Source organism: Danio rerio, chromosome 12 (assembly GCF_052040795.2).
Source record: "Danio rerio strain M-AB ecotype USA chromosome 12, GRCz13ab, whole genome shotgun sequence".
In the NCBI taxonomy this organism is placed as follows: Eukaryota; Metazoa; Chordata; class Actinopteri; order Cypriniformes; family Danionidae; genus Danio; species Danio rerio.
The window spans coordinates 25,285,887-25,306,805 of NC_141032.1; the positions used below are offsets into that span (position 1 = coordinate 25,285,887).

Below are 20,919 nucleotides of genomic sequence, written 5' to 3' on the forward strand. Positions count from 1 at the left end.
ACTCTTTTTCTTGAGCTCTTTTAAATAGTGCATGTTTATTTTTGTCACTCATTCCATTTATCCACTAGGATTTAGGTCTAAATGAACTGTGTCCTAAACTGTTCTCATGACCTACACACAAAAACATTCGAAAAAAACTGTCAAGTGAAAATATATCTATGAAGTAAATCTATCTATCCATCCATCCATCCATCCATCCATCCATCCATCCATCCATCCATCCATCCATCCATCCATCCATCCATCCATCCATCCATCCATCCATCCATCCATCCATCCATCCATCCATCCATCCATCCATCCATCCATCCATCCATCTATCTATCTATCTATCTATCTATCTATCTATCTATCTATCTATCTATCTATCTATCTATCTATCTATCCCCTTTTTTCTTTTACAGTTTTTCTCAGTTGCTTTGGCACATTTTTCAAAATGTCAAATGTCAAGATTGCAAACGACAAAACTTTTTGCTGGAACATCAGAACTTTAACGCATGTCTGCAAAACATTGTTACTCACCCAAAACATTTCAAACCTTGAAATGTCCACAGAAACATTAAAGTGTATTTGTCATCGTCTGCGCCACACTGCTCAAAATTATTAGATGTTTTTTCACCATGACAGTCAACCATTAAAATTAGGGCTTTAAAAAATCTGATATTTGTTGAAAAGAGTCCTAAGTACAAGATAAAAAAGAACATTTGTATTTACGTTTATTTTTGTACAAATGCATTACATGTAACATGCAATCTTGCTAGTCCAGTTAGTGTGTTGTATATTTTATGTTTCTTATATTACCAGAAATAAACAAAAATACTACAAAATAGCATCCATAAAAAAATATTCTTGGTGGACATCCTGTCATTCTTGTTGACCTTGCCAGAGATACACTTCTTCCAATTACTCTTCTACAAACATGTGGCTGCAGTTCAGGATTGCGGAAGTTCTCCATTCTCAAAAACAATGGTAGTGACTGTGCTGTGGGAAATCTACATTTATATATATGATACCAAACTTGATTGGTTAAAAAGATTATGCAAATTGTTTTGCAATTAGAGGTCATTTAAAAATTTTCAGACATTACAAACAATGTTGATATCTGATATTTTATGGTGTAAACGTGCATATAAAAAAATTTGATCATTGAATATGTTTCTTTGATTGTGATGGCTCATACGATGAAGAATGATTAATAAGTTGTGCGGAGTCTGACAGTTGAAATGAGAATTGACTCATCAGTTTTGATCAACAAGCCATACTACGGACAATTGTATTTATTGTGTGCACACATGTGCTTAAACATTTGCTATTTGCTTAAATCAATAGGAAATTACAACATTATGTGAACAAAAAGCTAATTGTTCAGATATCTAAACTTATTTATCTAAACTACTACTTACTTATCTAAAGTAAGTAGTATATTCCCTGCAGGCACAAGACGTCAACATGATGTCAACAGTTGTACCCTAACATCATGGGGATTTTGGATTTTGTTTGGAAATGAAAATCGGTTTGACATCAGGACCCAACGTCAGTCCGACATCAATATCCACTGTCCAACCTAAAATCAACCAAATATCAACGTCTAATCATTTTTCACCTTGACGTGTGGACGTTATCACTATGACTAGTGACTAGAATCTATCAGACGTTGAGTTTTAGCCACTTTCCAACACAACCAAAAGTCAAACAAATATCAATGTAATTTGACTTATTATTTTAACTTATTATGTTATTGCACATCAAAATAACATTGTCCTTAGACGCTGGCTAGACATTGAATTTTGGTCACCTGACGTCATGATCTAAATCTAACCTAATATTAACTTTTTATGATGTTGTGTGTCTGCTGGCTTGCCCCATAACTCATTTACATAATCTTTGATTTATCCACGCTCTCTCTTCTCTTTCTCTTCTTTTCTTGTTGCCTATTCTTAAGCATTATGAACTCATATAATTTAAACACACCTTTTAAACCCTTTTCTATACTCTCACACCTGAGAGACCCTGCATTCCTCACCTTAGACAAAACAGAGGATCGAGTCATGCGGTTTCAAGACATAAAACACTCCAAACTTCAGACACACGCTACAGTAGCCAGATCAGAAACAGACTGAATAGCCTGAGTGTGCATGAGGACGTCATCTGCTTGCCATATCCACAACAGCTTCAACCTGCTATACACAAGCCATGACTAAAAGAAAACGTATGGAATATTTAACAGGTCCAGACTGAATCATGCTCCTTCTTTACATCTCTCCTTCATATTCCAAACAGATATCCTCATTTGCATCCACAACGGTTTGTTCTAAACACATAAACATGACAGGAGAGAAAACTTACAGAAGGAACATCTGAGCACTTTCAAGTGCAAGTTCGTAGTCCACAAAAATACAGTCTAAGCCACACAAAACATTGCAGGATCTGGCACCTTGCACCAGCTGGAATCCTCTCAGATGATAATTACCATTCGTATTTTGTAATTTGTCTCGCTAAAGTATTTTTGCCTATGAAAGGGGCTCTTTAATAGCAAAATCTGGCTAAAGCTGTCTGCAAGGATTTATGGTTTCAGCAAACAATCTGCAAAGCTCTGGCGGTGTGCTGGAAGGAAAGCGAGACCGGGATTTCTGAGCATCAAACACAACCAGGCACATCCGAATGAAAGCTGTGAGATACCGAGTGTACATGTCAAATCAAACGGATTGAGTGTGTGTTTAATTACCACATGCTGCAGGACGCTAATACACATAACTTGATGACAGTTGTTCAATCCAAACCGTATTAGTTCCCAAGTGGGGATAACTTTCACACAGTGTCTGTTTTGAGGTGCAAAGCACACTAAAATCATAAAAGGGCTGTTGTTTCAAGACCAGTTTTAAAAAGCTCTTTCATATTTTATGAAATAATCAAATGGAAAATTACAAGTTGTTTTTCTTTTTAGTTTAAATTAAAGAAAATGTAAAAAGGCAAAATTTATAAAAGCTGGAGGGTGTAGAAACCATCTCTAATGTATTTTCCAGTGTGAAATATTTTCTTCTCAATGCTTAATTTCCTCTGCTAAAGCTTGAGGGGACTGAGTTCTACACCATTAAGAACGTCGAGCACCAAAGTTACAGACAGAACACAAGTCTGAGGGCACAGCATGCAAAACGAGAAAAGGAGAGAAAGAGAGAGAGTAAAGGAAATCATTACAGCTCTAAACTGTTGGGTGTACAGGAGCTTCTGACTCTGAAATACGATTGCAATAATAGCAAGAGGCAGTCTTGAGTTTTACACCCCTTCATAAATTAAACTGCAGTGCAGACATGGTTCCCCGATAGACTCTGTCTCAAAACTCATTCGAAATGGTAGGAAATATTCTTTTAACACATCTCCTGTCACAATAGCTCATATATCATATTTGAAATGTACAGTTGTGCTCAGGTAGAGGCAGACAATATGTCAATCAGAGCAAGTTAAAGATATAATGAGGGTGCAGTAAAAGGTTGTTTGGTGTAACATTTGCAGACAAACTGAACTGTCCAGTTTTTGTCATTGCTTGGCAAAAAACAAAAACAAAAACATTGGCCTCAACAGCTTTTTGCAAATTGGACATTACTCTTTTGGAACACCCAAAGTTCAGTCCAGCCTCCAATTATGGGCTGAGCTGAACCACAGTCACTGCACCAGCACATCAGACTACAGCACGCCATTAAAGGAACATGGGAAAAAATATTTGGCTGCAACACCACAGCCACTCTCATAATTTATATCCAGTTGTTATTGGGGGTGTGGGGGAGGCTTTTTAACTGTATGTACGAGGTCTCGACTGTTTTCTCATGTGAAAATCTCATTGGGAAAGCAATATGTGGTTAAATTTGAATATTGGCAAAACAAGTTTTTTTCCCTCCCAAACTGAATTGCAGTGTACATGGCAGAAATAAAATGTCAAACATCTTTTATTGAATAATACGTAGTTCAGCAGTGTTAACTGCAAGCCCAGACATTGGGTATACTATAAAATATTCTGAGACGAGGCCTTGTCCAGTCTGAGTAATATTACAGTATTGCTTGACTATAGATGACATATTAAGGCCCGCTCACAACAAGAATGATGAATATAAAGATTACTTTTACATGGTAGTACCCTTAAGGTGACAGCTTTGTATCTAATAGGCCTCTAAACAGATCATGTTTTTTCCTTAGAATATTTATATTCCCTTAAATGGCACCTATTTTACCCCCTTTTCAAATTTAAAGATTAGTCCTTTGTGTCTCTAGAATGTGTATGTAAAGTTTCAGCCCAAAAGACCCAGATTATTTATTTTACCTTTCAGAACAGTAGAATTTTCTTCTCTAAACACATTGCAGCTATTTTTGTTGCCTGTGCCTTTATTGCTAGTTCTCCCCGCCCACCGGTCCCACCAAAGTAAATGGCTGTAATTAATTAACATGCACTGTTTTAAAAACATTTTAAACTTGTAAAACTCTTGATCACATCTGATGATTGTTGATGATCACAGAGAGCTGAACAGATCTTTTTTTCCTTGTTGCTTTGCGCACACTCTAGTTGATGTGATTATACGTGTTACTACAGAGACATGTTAATACGTAGCTGTCAATCAGTTGGGTGGGCCGGGAAACCACCCCCCTACGTCACGTTGTGGTGGGCATCAAAATAAGAGGGATTTGGATCCTATTTTAACTTCAGGAAATCAAAAAAAAGACACTTATTGTCTTTATATTCCTTTAGTATGACTGTGGACACATTATCCCTACAGACAGTTTTGTCCAAACAGCTTCCAAAAGATGATTTTTATCATAGGTTCCCTTTAAAGAAATTCACTCAAAAACATCTGCATTTTAATTACTCACTGTCTTTACAGGTTTCTTTTGGGCCTGCAAAATGTGCAGCCTCTACAAACAGTTTCGAGCATATTCATTAAAGTATGTAGCATAATTAGGTATAAACTCACTAGGAGGAGTAGGATGTATGTTGTGTTGCTCATTAAAATGATGCATACTCATGCTTATCATACTAGATGATGAAACATATTTTAAAAAATTGTAATCAGTGTCAACTCATGTGATTTTATACCAGAACATCAATAGAAAAAGAGGGTCTTGAGGCAACAAACTCTAGTCTGCAGAGTTTCACTTGTGATGAGAAAATATGACCCAAGTTATAACATAAAATGTGTGAAATAGCAGCATTTCTTTTTATAGTGCTTCTCAGAACAAATCGTAGGTTAACCTGGAGCAAAGACAATGTGAATGTTGGATGAACATATTTAAGAACATCTGTCCAAAACGCACAAAAATACAGTTTGGCTCGACATAATAAAGCAATAACAGCAGCTACCAAGAACGATACTAAAAGCACAAAGCTGTTATCTATGTTAAAAGATGATTGATATAAAGAGGATCCTGAAACTTAACAGGCTCTCTAACCGAAAAGAGATTAGAGTTTACCTGCAGGTAACAAATTTGGATCCAGTTAGAAATATTGCCTTGTAAAAGCTAACTCAACCAAGATGTAATGGCCAAATTGTAAAAGCTTTAATACCCAATTCAAAACAAGGCAAACAATCTACAAGTATGAAAAACTCAGACATTTTTATTCTTATTTTAATGATATTACAATGTTTTATCAGGAACAACTAGTAAAAATTTTGCTCTTGAAGAAATAAAGTCAACTTTGGCATGTTTGAATTGCCTGAGGGTGAATTAAAATCTTAATTAACTCCTTTAATAATCATTGTTGGTTAAACTATGACTTTATAGGTACTGTTTGGATTCATTTTCCTTTGGTTTGTTCAACTAACCGCCAACTATTCCAGCATATGCTTTATCCAGCGGATGACATTTCAGCTACAATCCATTACTGGGAAAAACATACACAACTTTCACATAGACACTACTCACTCTTAAACTACGACCAATTTATTTCAACCAATTCACCTAAAGCACATGTCTTTGGACTGTGGGTGAAACCGGAGCGCCCGGAGGAAACCCACATGAACCTGAAGAGAACATGCAGACTCTACACAGAAATGCCAACTGGCCCAGCTGGGACTTAAACCTGTGACCTCCTTTATGTGAGACAACAGTGCTAACCAGTGAGCCACCATGCCACCAAGACATTTATTACAAAAGTAATTATTAAATGCATCCTTTGGTTCAAAACAAAATCTAGCAGAGCTTGTTTGTGATGGCTAACAACTGAGTCACTGTGCTGCCCGGCTACTACTTTGGATCTTTTAGACAAACTAGAGAAGCAATGTCCCTTTAAGGGTTCTGTCCAAGTGACATGTTTCTGTTGCCATAAAAGTACAATTTCTGCAGTGTGTGGAATGGTTTGTTTAGTTTGATATTGTAATCACTGAGTTATATTATAGAGTTCTGTAATAAAATGCATTAGGTTTCTTTAAGCTGTTGCAGTCTAGAACTGTCACTCTAACAGCCACATCTTGAAATGCTTGATTTTTGGCATTGGCAGACAACAGTTTTCCCTAAATAACCCTGCAAGAGCTCCAATAAAACCTACATCACACCTAACACACAAATCCATTTAGTTACTTGTAAATTGAGCAATTATTACGGAAAGTTTTTAAAAACCATGTAAGGCACTGTTGTATAACATAGCATGCATCTTTTGATTTGAGCACCACATTGAGTGGATTCCAGAAAGTGCCACTCAGAATGTATCCCAGCAGTGTTCTGTCACTCCAGACGAGTCTGCCCTGGCCAAAGCCATGCCACGGTCACATTCTGCTCCTTCTTCCCAGCAGCTTGCTGAGCAACCGTTCCCCACGCAACAGCTTTCAATGCTCAGCAGCCCTGGCATGCTAGGGCACAGGGGATAACTGGGGGGGTGACGGAGCAAGGCTCAGTATACACACTGATGTTTGCTCTACTGAATTCCCATGACAGCCAGAAAACGCTCTTACTTCCGCCCCCAAAACCCATCTCCCCAACCCATTTTGAAATAAAGAAAACATGCCTTGTTCTCCTGCCCTCATCGCTCAAAAACAGTTTAAAATACATCCTTTCAAAGCATACTAGTGATGTTTTTACATGTTGCAAGTTGCAATGTTCCAATTTCTATCGAAGAAGTTGCAACTTGCAATACAAAATAGAGGTCTAGAAGCAGGTGATTGGTGAAGTATAAACAATACCTTGACTACTCCATTTTCATGCATGGTGATGCAGTTGTTGGGGTCTTTAGACAGCTCAAACAGGGCTCGTGCTGTTGCTTGATGCACTGAAGGATCTTTTGAGTAAAGATATCGTACTAGAGGGGCAACAGCTCCAGCCTCCCCAAAAGACACACAATTACTCCCCCATGTACAGCAGCATGCGATGGCTTCCGCTAGGTATCGCCTTAACTTATCCTCCTCCTGTACAACCACATATGAGATGAAGACAGTGAAATAAAATTTTAATGGTACAGTATTTAAGTTTCACACCCAGTGGTTGAACTAGGCATTGCACACATAATTCAAAACAAACGCAAGCGCAGGTTGCTAGATTGACGATACCAACAGTGTGCCTGACTGTCGAGTCTAAAGGCTGATTTAAATCTTATTCTAAATAAAAGCAACGGCATGTGATAAATGGAATATCTTCCATGTTAAAAGGAGTTTTTGTCCTTACCAACATCTTAAATTTTTATTTTTAGAAACGGCTTTTATTTCTCACTGCTGAACAACAGGATAAACTGACAATGATCACCTCCTGTACACCTCATGTGCTTTATTCAGTGTTAAATGCTAACAATGTGAGTTTGAATGCCATTTTACATGACATTTATTGCCATACCACTGAAAGCAGCAGATTGAAAGTAAAATAATTCACAATAGCCCCTTTCACATATACAGACCTTTCTGGAAAGGTTGTATGTGTGAACAGGTCCTTTTTGAAAATACCAGTAAATTCGTTCTGGCTATTTTCCGGAAAGAAAAGTTGTAACATTATCGGCAATTTGCCGGAATGCTGCACTGTGTGAATGCAGAAGGAAGATTGCCGTAATAAGCGCGTGCACGTCTAGAACGTGCTGACGTGAGACGTCTGCTTTAGCCAATCACAACAGTCAGACGCATTTACGTCCGCGCGGTTTGTGAGAATAAAAGCCTTTGAATATTTTTCCAGACACATTTAGCTGCTAGAAGTTAGTCAGATAATGTTCATATGTTCTTCTTAATGCCAACTGTGTAAATAATCATTGATGAGATGCTTATGATAAGCCGTTGTTTGTTTACCTTCAACAGCCTGTGAGCGACTGCACACGCACATATTATGAACATCTCGACATGCGAAAGTGATCCTGCGAAAGTTGTTCACAATATTCATCATCAACAGAGTTTGTAATTTAGTCAAATGTTTACAAATACAAGCGCAGCCGTTTAAAGCTCATTTGTGGTGAATGATGTCAGAATTTACCGGTATTTTGGAATGAATGTGTGAATGCTCTTTTCCGGAAAATTTCCGTAACGTCCTCGCCTGTGTGAACAGCGCTTTTTTGAATATACTGGTAAAGTCGTTCCGGAAATTTTCCAGATATTTACCGGTATCACTGTGTGAAAGGGGCTAATGACATATAATTGAAATCATTCAGTGCAAGCCGACACATAGGAGTAATTCAGCATGAACATTTAATAATGTTAATGAAATTTTATATGTATTAATTAGATTATAAACTTTTCCATTTTGTTGGAGTGCAGTAAGTGCACTATTCTGTGCTTCTGATTGGCTGTATTTAAATTTCAGTTGTGTTCGACCAGGGCAAACAGCCAAACTGCTTATTACTGCTTATATACCTGTTCATCTAATGTGTACACTTGTATTATTTATATTATTTTCAAATTAATAGCCACCTCATGTGAATTTGCTACTGAGTTTGGAGTCTGCTACTGTCCACCGGAGGTCGCACTTTAGTCGCGGATGTGTACTTTGAGAGCCTTTCTGACTTAATGAAATATAATTAAAGAAATATAATTGGCTAAAGTGGCAGTGGGCGGGTTAAATGACCAAAACAAAAACAGACGTTCTGGCACGTAATGGACATTTTCAAGGCAGAATGTCTGACTATAACATTGTTTTTCAGACAAATAAGAACATACACTTGGCATGTTCCTCAAATATCTGCAAACATATAATGATAGTTTTTATGCTTTAGAAGAGTCAAAAACTTACATTTAGCACCTTTAAGTAGATTTTGGTGCAACAATTCATTTTCAGAATTGGTTAAAGTACATTAATTATACAATCTGTCTACACTGTTTCTCCAAGTCGAACTTGGGTTAAATCATAATACCAAAAATTTTTGACGGCTACCTTCACGCTATTAGCTGAAATCTGATTTTGTGGGTGTATTCGTTTCATGAATACATTGATTGTCCACACTGTCTCAATCTGATTAGTGTATCCCAATGGCATTTTTTCATTTTCTGGAACATCTGTGCTGGTTTCTGTGACAAATGTTTTGTTTTGCCAATAAAAATTAGATTTGGACTGACAGTCTCAACAAGGCTTTAGATTCCTATTGTGAAATGCCTGATTATGAACTTCATATTGACTTTTCAGACAATTCCAGCGATGAGGATTTGTTAATGTGAAACATGACTGGAGCAGCACTCACTGTGTTGGTAAGACTTGCCAGCATGGGAACAACACCATGGTCTGTAATAACTGCCAGGTTCTCCACATCTTTGGCGATTTTAGCAATCGCTGCACACACACTGGCCAGCACGTCTTTATTCTGCGATTTTAGCAAATTAACAATGAGCTCCAAACCACCCACAAAGGAACGCACCATTTCCCCAGCATCCTGAAACAGAAAGAAAACAAGAGAATGTTGTGAATTTTTATTGTTCATAAGAAAATGTCTGACTGTGGATAATCATGTGTTAAATCATTCACAGCAGTATAGAGAACAGACACATTTCTATTATGATACTCCAGAATGCTTTTAAAACAAAATTGTGAGATTCAGCAAGTCTGTACTCATTCTGTCATACAGCAAACCTGTATATGTCAAACTCAATCAGTCCACGTTATCTAGAGAAAATTGTTAGAGAGAACAAAAAAATGGCTGACAAAGTGAAACATTCATTATTTTTTCTAAGTATATTATTTGTGTGCGAACCAAAGCTAGTTTTAGGCTTGGTGCACCATGGTGGTGGGTGCACTGCAAATTTTACTCAGGTCCCATGAATGCTTATGCCAACATGCAGCTGAGGGCCAGCCGCAATACAAAAGTGGGCATAAAAACACACAAGACCGCTCATATCGCACAGAGAATGCAACTTCAGGCTGTCTTCTGGTTCTACTCCAGTCATTTTAGGGTGCCAGTGGGTGATTTTAGCATGCCAGCATGGAACCAGGCTGTTTTGGGTGATCATTATAATACAGTGATATCTGTATTGATGGTACAGAGACATATTATTATGGTTTGGGAATCAGATGAAGCCAAACATTCAGTAAACAAGTCGTTCTCGCATTCCCACCTTCTATTTCTACTGAATAAAGACGTAGCTTTTGATGACAAGGAATGATTATGGACTACCACAGGTCTCTGCTTCTGCTCTGCTAATTTGCAAAACACAACCACATCTCGAGACGATCACTGTGAGAATTGGATCTTCCTAACCCAGTGAACAAAGTCTAGAGTCCCTGATCCTATTGTACATTCACTCCTATGGGTTCTCTTGAGAACAATACAATCTGTCCCTCTATAACCCTGTATTTCACAACACAGCTTAACCCTAATAAACCCTTGAACGCAGCACAGTAGAAAGCAACCTTCCACCCTGCAGACCTAAAACGAGAGACCAAGAGGAGGTCAAGCGTGCAAAGCGGGGTGAAGACAGCAGCATCAGAGAGAAGCCTCTCAAGTCATGCCAGAGGATGAGCTCTGTGTTTAGTGTGTCTGGGCAGAGATCAGGGAGGAGAGGGGAGGAATCTGCAGCGTGTCTCACACAGGAAATGGCAGTACAGGAATACTGATGAACACTGGGAAAGCAAGAGAGAGAAGCAAGAGCACAAGAGGAAGTATGGCAGAGCCACCAGCTGCGGAGGGTCACTGAGGAACCCTTTCAACCCAGGGCCCACAAAAACATCCCCAACCAAGTTCCACATCAGCAAACACAGCACGAACCGAGACGTGCAGAGAAGGAGGAAGAGCGAGGGAGAAAGAGAGAGAGAGAACGGATGAAACACAAACAGTGTACCAAAACCAATGTAAGCCAAGCTGAAAGACGGACAGGAAAAGGCCTGAGAGAAAAAAGGAGAAGGACACGATTCTGAGAGTGAATATATGAGACAAAAATGAAGGAAAATGCACTCAACAAATGTTTTGTACAAAAGTGAGCAAGAACATACATTCTAGTTGGTCTGTTGTTCTTATGCAATGTTAAAGTGAAACTGTTAAAAAGCCAAACAGTTGTTAAAAAGCCCCTGCTTCTAAATTATTCATGAGAGCATGTGCTTTCCGAAGGCAAGGCGTGCCAAGCTATGAGACCCAATGACTAAGTGAGACCACGTCCGCGCATGTTGTATGTGTTTGTTTCCATGATTCATAGGGTTCGTTGCATGTTTTTCCCTGTGACGCTGTCAAGGCAGATGCAGCAAAGCTGTTGATTTGCAGCAAGCATTTTTGTCGGGAGAGCTGTAAGAGAATAAGAGAATGGCGGACTTTGTCTTTTATCAGTTGAGTTTGTTACCATTCATACACATCGGCCATTCGTGCTGCTGTGTTTGCCTATGTTTCAAATCCTCCAGATTACCAGCAGGGTTAATGGTTAAAATAAAAAAGGGAAGAAGACCTGTTGTACTGCTATATACTGTGACTGTATTCAGACCCAGGGATTCAGGACAAATAGAACAAATTGTGGTTATGAAATTACAAATAATAAATGTAGCAGGGCATTAAATTACTTACCGATTATTTCTTTGCATTTTAACTTTTTAAACTATAAATCATGGGTCTCTTCATGGGTTGTGTCTTATTTTTTGAGCCAACTGACAACAGTTGTTCGCTCCATTCTTTTCCCCCCTGCTCTGCCAGCCACACCCACTCCATACTCTTTCTAGAGAAATGGAAAATTAAATGAGATAACAGGGGGCGTTGCTTGTTTTATTTTACGTAGACATAATTAAAAAAATAGGAAAAGGGTCTCATTAGAATTAATACAACCTAACAGACACCCTCCCCTCACCATTTCTGTTTTCATAGTGCTGTCAAACTGAAAGTTGGAGACCTCAGATGTAATCTGAGAATTTAACTGAAAACAAGGGCAAACTATTATCTTTTTATGACATGCACAGATGAATTGTTCACAACTAAACTAGCAATGTTAGCTAACAAAATCAGTATGGTTAGTTTTAGATCTCATCTGTACTTTAAATATGCTACAAGACCAAGAAGCACAATTGGAAATAACAACTGATATCAGTGTTTCAAGTTCTCATTTGTAAGTTGTAAGTTTGGGTAAAAGCATCTGTTAAATGACTAAAATAAAAACTATAATTTGGCTTCCCTGGGCAATTGTAGCAAAATGAGTTCAGAATTTTTTTGTGAGGCTGCCCTCTAAAATACATTACCATTGTTTGATTTTTTTTAATATTGATCATATAGATAGCTGAGTTGACAGTAGATAACAGAACATTTAATGAAATGCGACCACACATTGATTCCTTGGGGTAATTAAGCCTTGTCCTCACTAAAGCAGACAGCACACTCCATGCTGCATGCTGAACATCCTCTGCCGATTTAGCAACAAAGCACAAAGTCATACAGCTCATAATCACCAGAGAATCCATAGTAAGTACCAGCTGTGAGCACGTGTTTGTGCGCTGTTAGGGATTTCGAAGCCCCCAGATGCGGTTCCTCAAGCATGATTCTCATAAATCTGGTCTTGGAGCTGTTAACTCAATCCACATGGGTTTTTATCTAAATAACTGATACTGCAAGACAGATCAGGTTCCCGGTGTGGATATGTGCATAATTTCACATAGTTCTTACCACCAACCACTCATTCTGCTTATTCCTAATGTGACCCAGTGTAGTTCACAAAGTAAGCGGTCTATACAGAACAAAAAGATAATAATGCTTCCATATATAAATGCAGTTTATAAAAGCAATACTATATTATTTGCAACAGTGTCGATAATCTACAAGAACAATGATGTATTTGTGTTAATGCGTTACACAAGAGGCTCAGGAAAGCAGACTTTTTCTGTGCCAGCTATGAGATTTAATCTATATATAGATGGGATGAATGCTGTGTCAATGTATTTATTGTTTTTAGTCTGAAAATGTGATTTATGTTTACTTGTCAACCAGCAGATGAGGATGGTAGTTCAAAATAAAGAGTGCAGTATCTTAAACCTCATATAATTGAAAGCAAAATACTGACGAAGCCTTTACACAGTAAAAAAAAACCTCAAAAAGTTACACGAAAGTCAGTTCAACAAAAATAAATAAATAAATAACAACACAATCCTTATTTCCTTTTGCTTTTTCTTGTTCCCTCAACTTTTGAAAACATCAGCTGCACTGACCTCAAACCATTTGTCAGTAATGCAAAAAAACATTTAGTTGGGTTAACATAAGATTATTTATTAGTTTTCTGGTGGGGTGAACTACTTTGTGACAGTTAAAATAAAACATTATCAGAACAAACAAACATAGTTCAATTGAAAAAAAACAGGAAAGCATGCCTCACATGTAAAGCATTACAGCATTTGTCCCTGTTTGTCCTGCCATGTTTTGATCCTTGTCTTGTTTACCATTATTGTTGTTTTGCCCCCTGTCCTGTTTCTAATTCCGTGTGTAATAAATGTTAACAAAACTCTCTGTTTTAATTTTTGTAAATTAGAATTGTTATTGTTAATCAGAAAAATATAAATAAGAAAAACTTAATTTTTAATAAAAGCGAGGCAGTGGCGCAGTTGGTATTGCTGTCGCCTCATAGCAAGAAGGTCGCTGGGTCGCTGGTTCGAACCTCGGCTCAGTTGGCGTTTCTGTGTGGAGTTTGTATGTTCTCCCTGCCTTCGTGTGGGTTTCCTCTGGGTGCTCCGGTTTCCCCCACAGCCCAAAGACATGCTGCAGGTGAATTGGGTAGGCTAAATTGTCCGTAGTGTATGAGTGTGTGTGTGGATGTTTCCCAGAGATGGGTTGTGGCTGGAAGGGCATCCGCTGCGTAAAAACTTGCTGGATAAGTTGGTGGTTCATTCCGCTGTGGCGACCCCGGATTAATAAAGGACTAAGCAGACAAGAAAATGAATGAATAATTCTTTATAAAATGTATTACTTTTTAAGGATTTAGATTTTTTTTGTTTGATTCAAGGCTCAAAGTTCCTTTTTTGTTTTCCGTTTGAAGGTAACAGGTTTTAAATTCCTGAGCAGTAGTACACTATGAGCATGTATATGTCCTGTGTACTTTACCGACAAATAAAAGAAACGAACAGTCGAGAGGCGTTTTGTTTCCTTTAGTCAATTAAGAGAAATAAATTATCTCCTTCATACACCTTATTTTCCCCGTTATTTGCAAATCAGGTAGTTTGTGAAGTCAAATTATGGGATTTTTCCAGGAAATATAACAAAATGAGTGTTGGCAGGTATGATACAGTCATGCTCAGTCAACAGCAGACACCAACTGAATACATTGATACATTGTCTACACTACATTAAAGCCAAGCTACATAAAATATTTTCTTCTGTCTCACCAATGTGCGATAGATGCAAGATAGACACGGTTGGTCATGCCTTTTGGCTTTTTGGACAAACATATTTGAATGGTGCTCAAGGGCTTATAGCAGACCTTTTCTTCCAGATGCCGAATTTGACATCTTCTCTCCCCCTAATGGATTACCAACATGATATCAGATATTCAGATGGAGAGATTCAGATTTTTAAAGATTAGCTCCATAAAAAAAAAAAAAAAAAAAAAAAAAAAAAAGCCCACTAGGGGTCAATTTCTTGATTTATTTGATAAATCTATATCTCAAGAACAATAGAGTGACCTCTAAGGTTTAAGTAATAAAACCTCTTTCATTTAGCTTGTATGTTTTGTGACTATGATGCATTTTTATTGTTGTTGTTTTTGTCATCTCTTTATTTTTCCTTCCATTGACTGAGGCGGACACCCATGACATGTGGAGTCCCACAAGGTACAATTCTGGCACCTCTCCGCTTCTACCTTTATATGCTCCCTCTGAGCCAAATAATGAGAAAGAATCAAATCTCCTACCACAGCTAGATGACACTCAGATCTACTTAGCCTTACTGCTCAATGACTACAGTCCCATTGACACCCACTGCCAATGCATTGATGAAATTAAAAAACAGTCATTGCATTTGGGAACAGAGATGAGGTTCTCAAGGTAAATACGTACCTTGGCTATAAGGGTCAAACAGCAAAAAAAAAAAAGAACCTTGGTGTGATTCTGGAGTCAGGTATGAGTTTCAGTAGTCTTATCAAAGCACTAACTAAATCAGCCACTATTATCTAAAAAACATTGCAAGAATTAGATGCTTTGTCTCTAGTAAAGACTTAGAGAAACATCTCCATCCTTTTTTCAGCAGCAGGGTGGATTACTGTAACGGCTTTCTCACTGGCCTTCCCAAAAAGACAGTCAGACATTTGCAGCTCATTCAGAACGCTGCGGGCAGGATTCTGACCAGTAACAGAAAATCAGAGCACATCACACCTGTCCTCAGGTTTTTACATTGTCTTTCTTTTCTCTTTCATTTTTTATATGCTATTTTAAACCATTTGAATCTGTTTTATCTGTTTTATAAGTTTTATTATTTGTTTTTATTTTCTTATACTTGTCTCTTTATTGCTGTTTATGTAAAGCGCTTTCAATTGCCACTGTGTATGAAATGTGCAACATAAATAAACTTGACTTGTCTTAACTTTATATTGTCCCTTGTATGTCTACAGTATGAACCAATGTTTGTTCTTGTTGTGTGTGTGTGCGCATATACATATAAAAACCCAGTACAAAAATGTAAATGGAGAGAAAACAGACATTATCTGACAGTTTGGTCTGACTATGTATTGACTGACTATGTATACTATAAAAATGTTGATTCAAAGGCTGCTATTAAAAAAAGTGAATGATGCGGGAAACAAACTTGTTTTGAAATGATGATAATTAAATGTACCTTCGCATTCTCAATGCAGGGGCAGATGGCCCAGGCAGCACTGGCCTGAACCTCTGGATTTGGGTTCTTCAGCAATGACCAAAGAAGACGTACTCCATCAAGACGATCAATGATCCTGAAAAAGAGTGAAAAACAGTTAGTCAAATCTTACACCTGAACTTCAAGCATCTCTTCAACTACAGAGCTTACAACAGTTTACAGTGTAAGTTCATGACATGTTTCCCCAACATGTTTTTCCCAGGGTTCATTTTGGCTCTTGCAGCAGTCTATCCCTCCTGGTGTGATGATGAAAACATTCCAGTAGCACATCAGAAAGTTGCTCAGCATGGCTTTCCCATCACATCCCACCTGCTCAGTCTCTTACGCCGATACCCCTGCTCACCTTCCAACAACTCCATTAAAACATGTTCACATCAGCTTGGCCGAGGGCTGACCTGTACAATGCTTTTAGGTGGTCTGTGCAGATATTTATAGCCGACTGTGGACAAACACACACATTCACACACAGTGCGCTGTTTAACCCGGTTCCTGTCGGTGACTTGGAGCAAGAAAAAAAAAATCTGGAGAAAGTCAGTTTTCCAAGTCAAACATTCTCAGAGACAAGTCTTTCTATATTTCACTGCTTCTGAGTGAGGTTTACTTAAGAACAGGCTGTATTTCATGCTGCGGATATGATTCTACTAAAGGATGTAGTCAGGCTCTGGGAAGCTTGGGAAAATGACTCTTCAGTGCGGTCCGTTTGTCAGGTATAAATAACATGTAACCTGTTTCCCATGTGTGCATCCAGCGACAAGGCCGACATTCAGTGCTGTCATAATTGCTAAACCACGCTGCTAAGGGGAGCCAGTGAATGAGGCTGGGCCGAGCACTGGTCAGAGAGATCTCAGCATCCCCTCGACCCCATCCTGATAATAAATCAGCTTGAGAAGCATGATAACAGGGAGAGCTCCACACTATCCTGAGAGGCCACTAAATCATTCAGAAGGGCATTACCATGCAGTTGGCAGTCAACACTCCAGCAGTAGGATGTACCTACAAATCAGTCCCTAGGATGGTGTAACCATGGAAGTTCAAAGTGAAGGATCTGTGCACCAAATCCATGTTTCTCAACAATTGATTTGGAATTGTTTAATGGCCATTAAATGAATAAATGTATTTCAAAAAATCATATTGAAATGTAATTAGTGTGCTTTAGAATTGACCAATAATTTAGACATTTACAGACCATTTTATAACATACTGGGGGCAGTAGTAGACTGAAATTTAAAAAATGTTAATTTCCTGCTAACATATGAGCATGAAGCTAATCACAGTTATAACCACTTAGTTATGAACACAATGGGCTATCAGCGGTGTTTAAGAATCTGCTTGACAACATCCTAATTTTGTGGGAAATTAACATTTTGTTAAATTTCGGTAACAATTGGTACAGAAGCTGATATTTTTTGACAGGAACTAAGCTATAGGATCTACTACAGAAACTAGGCTGATCCTCAGATGGCTCTTTTTTCCACCAGAACATTTTCATGTATGAATTTGCATTGTCACCTTATCTAAGGCCCAAAATATGCTTTGCTTTTTAGGCATGACCATAATTTGTACATGGCGATCATGCATGCACATTTAATGCATTTCATGCAGTTGTTATTGTTTTCCATCAGGTGCCAGTTTAGCATTTATGATATCGAATCACAAGGTGAGCAAATCTGCATACAGTAAACTGAACAAACAAGAATACGTGCAAGCTACAGCAATGGATGCCAACAAACATAAGTAATAAAACATGTTTTAAATTACTAGGGATGTGACGAGATCTCGAGCTACGGAGTTCAAGGGTTTCACCGGAGTTCAAGGGTTGCCGCGTCCAAAAGCAGAGGCTGCTACAACGGCAGCCACACACATTAACCACGGCTCAATACATATGATGGAATAGAACTTTAGATATGCTTAAAGCCATTATTGCCATAATCTATAATCGAATTAAGACATATTCCTATTTCAGTTGCATTATTAAAATGCAGCACAGACATGTAAACGTCATAACTATTACAGTTGTGCAAGACTTTTAGCTACATTTTGCAACAAGATAAGCCATACATGCTCAGCTGTTTGACACTTCTCTGCTTTCATCAAGTCAGTAAAGGACCACAGACACACATCTCCCCTGAGTGTGCGCGCGCACACACACACACACACACACACACACACACACACATCTCCCCTGAGTGTGCGCGCACACACACACACACACACACACACACACACACAATCACACAATCACACACAATCACACACACACACAGTGAACTAAATTATGTAAAATAACACTCATTACAAGTTAATTTTAAAAAAGCACCTGAATTGTGTTATATTTTGTGATTTTTCTTCAGTTTAATAAAAATCTATTTTCCATTCATATATTAGAAAATATTTTGCTAATATTTAAAACTATTTATAAACAGAATTTTTCATTCATATAGTAACCAAACATTTTGCAGCATTTGCATGTTCTTTACTGCATATAATTCATTCAATTTGTGATTGTTTTTCAGTTGAATAAAATGTTTTCTATTCATGTATTTCATCACTAAAGGTTTGTTAAAAACACTCTAAAAATCTTGTCTCGTTTCGTCTCGATCTTGTGATCCCAATCTCATGTCTTCTCTCATCTCATGGAGTAAGCGTCTCATCACACCTCTATAAATTACCCTCATTTATACAACTTTAGCATGGAAACAAGCAAGAACATCGGCCAATTAGAAACTATGAAAATGTTCCTCTAGTGCAAAAGCCCTTAATGTATTCATTATACATGGTCTTCATTTCAGAAGCAGACCTGAACATGTTGTTCTACAAAAGAAAACAATGATCAAATAAATGCTATGCTAACTGCTTTGCATACTTCTGTTTAATTACCAAATTAAACCATCAACATGAAACAAAAAGATATTCAGCATTCTAAAGGACTATTACAAAGGACATGAGAGCAAAAAGACAGATCCTAAATATAGGATAAGAAACATGTTCTTCACAAGCTGTTACGTTAAACTACTGGATTGAAGTTCTCAGTCACTCAAAGAGTTAAATGAAATAAATGACCTTATTTCTTCAAAAACAGGACTTTTATAACACTACTGTGGTTGCTCACATTCATAAACCTATTAATCTTTCAGACAAAGGCTATGTGAACTTGGGTACAGAGGAGAAGGGGAACAAAATGCTCTTCATTTGTATCCAGAATTAATTAAGATGGGGACTGCAGTCTATAACGGTCTTGTAAAAGCAATGAAAGTCAGATGTGCTAAATATACAGAAAGAATGATACTCAGTCTCTATGAATGTGTGAATTATAATACATGGCAGTCTATACTCATACTGTAGTTATAAGCACTAAATGAGTTACATTTTTAAAAAATTGTGCTTTGCTTCTCTTTGGTAACTTTAGTCACCTCCAGGCCTGGGTATTGATAGAGATTTCCTTATTATTTATAATTTTCCTTTAAATTTAGGGAACATTTCATGTATAATGTTCATTTTGGTTACACAAATGCTCTACGATAATGCTGTCAATTCTGTTCTGTGTTGATTGCTTTCTATTTTTTCATTTAAACACAATCATCTTATTGCATTACACTCAATGTATTCAAGTACAGTCAAGTGCACCACGTGAAAAGCTGAAAAAGACATTCTGTGTACTCATCTGTTCTTGCCCGCCTGCCTGTTTCTGTTTAGTATGTCCAAATGGCCGTTGTCAGAAGTGCTTTACAGCTTATACAAACTGACCGCATTGAGACAATAAAAGGCCTCCACCCTGGCCGCAGCTATGAGTCTCACAGCAGGTAGAGTAAACACAGATCTCTAGGCCCTGTAATTACGGCACCAGGGCATGTGTGGAACCTAGTCAAGCTGCACATCCCATTGAAAACGCTGCAGAAGCAATGAACATGGAATCTTTTACAGAGAACAAGAACAATGCATTGTCATCCTTGACCAAGTCAATGGCAACAGTTAGAGATCTTACATGGCTAAGGTTGGACACTGCGAATATTGTAAACCTCTGGATTGTTTCTGGAAAACTGTAGATCCAGGTAAATTAGGTTAAACAAAATCAGTGAAAACAGTATAGTGTGCGCTCAGGGAAAGCTTTTTTTAGTAAAACCATACAGAGTGATATTATTTGACATATTCAAGACTCAATCCATCTTAGACACTCACATCATGTTCTCGGGGTCAGTGGCGCAGGCGCCAACGGCCTTCGTGACGTTGACCAGAAGTGCCTGATTGGTGCCGGTGAGTAAATTGACCAAAGGCTGGATACCACTGCTCCTGCGAATAGTGGCAAGATTCTCCGATATCTGGCCACATTCTCCCAGAGCACCCACTACATTGACAAGTACCTCTTCGGGTTGGTTTGTGAGCAAACGGACCAGGATCTCCACTACCTTGTACTCTTGAAACCTGAGAAAGAGAAAAGACAAAGTGATTATTCTAGAAGATATATTAGGATATTAGGCGTTCTGTAGCTTAAATGCAATCTTGAGGAAACTTGTAACTCTTTGATTTAATGGCTAATTTGTATGAATTAGAATCTCATTTTAGCATGATTTGATAATCTCCCAATGACAGTTTGATTTAAGCTGGGATTTGGAAGCAAACCTTTTAAAAATGATATGTTTTTGTACGGTGCTCAGCATAATTGAGTACATCACTTTTTGAAAATGAATTTTTTTATCCCTTTCTATATAGACAATGTATTTTGGTGC

At 37.9% G+C, this 20,919-nt stretch overlaps 1 protein-coding gene across 25 annotated transcripts in view; it reads right to left on the bottom strand.

Moving 5' to 3' along the window:
• The window catches only part of odad2 (outer dynein arm docking complex subunit 2), a 150,318-nt gene that overhangs the window by 3,568 nt on the left and 125,831 nt on the right, over window positions 1–20,919 (bottom strand). For 20 of the 25 annotated variants that reach the window (XM_087276240.1, XM_087276239.1, XM_087276237.1 and 17 more), the window contains 4 exons: window positions 20,372–20,614; window positions 16,157–16,271; window positions 9,623–9,811; window positions 7,161–7,382 (listed from right to left, as the gene is read on the bottom strand). In XM_087276240.1, the coding sequence (XP_087132366.1) occupies window positions 7,161–7,382; window positions 9,623–9,811; window positions 16,157–16,271; window positions 20,372–20,614 (769 nt within the window). Of the gene's footprint in view, window positions 1–1,929; window positions 5,788–5,918; window positions 7,383–9,622; window positions 9,812–16,156; window positions 16,272–20,371; window positions 20,615–20,919 lie in introns of those variants that run through there. The other 5 variants (XM_087276258.1, XM_087276257.1, XM_087276259.1 and 2 more) reach the window with 2 other exon arrangements.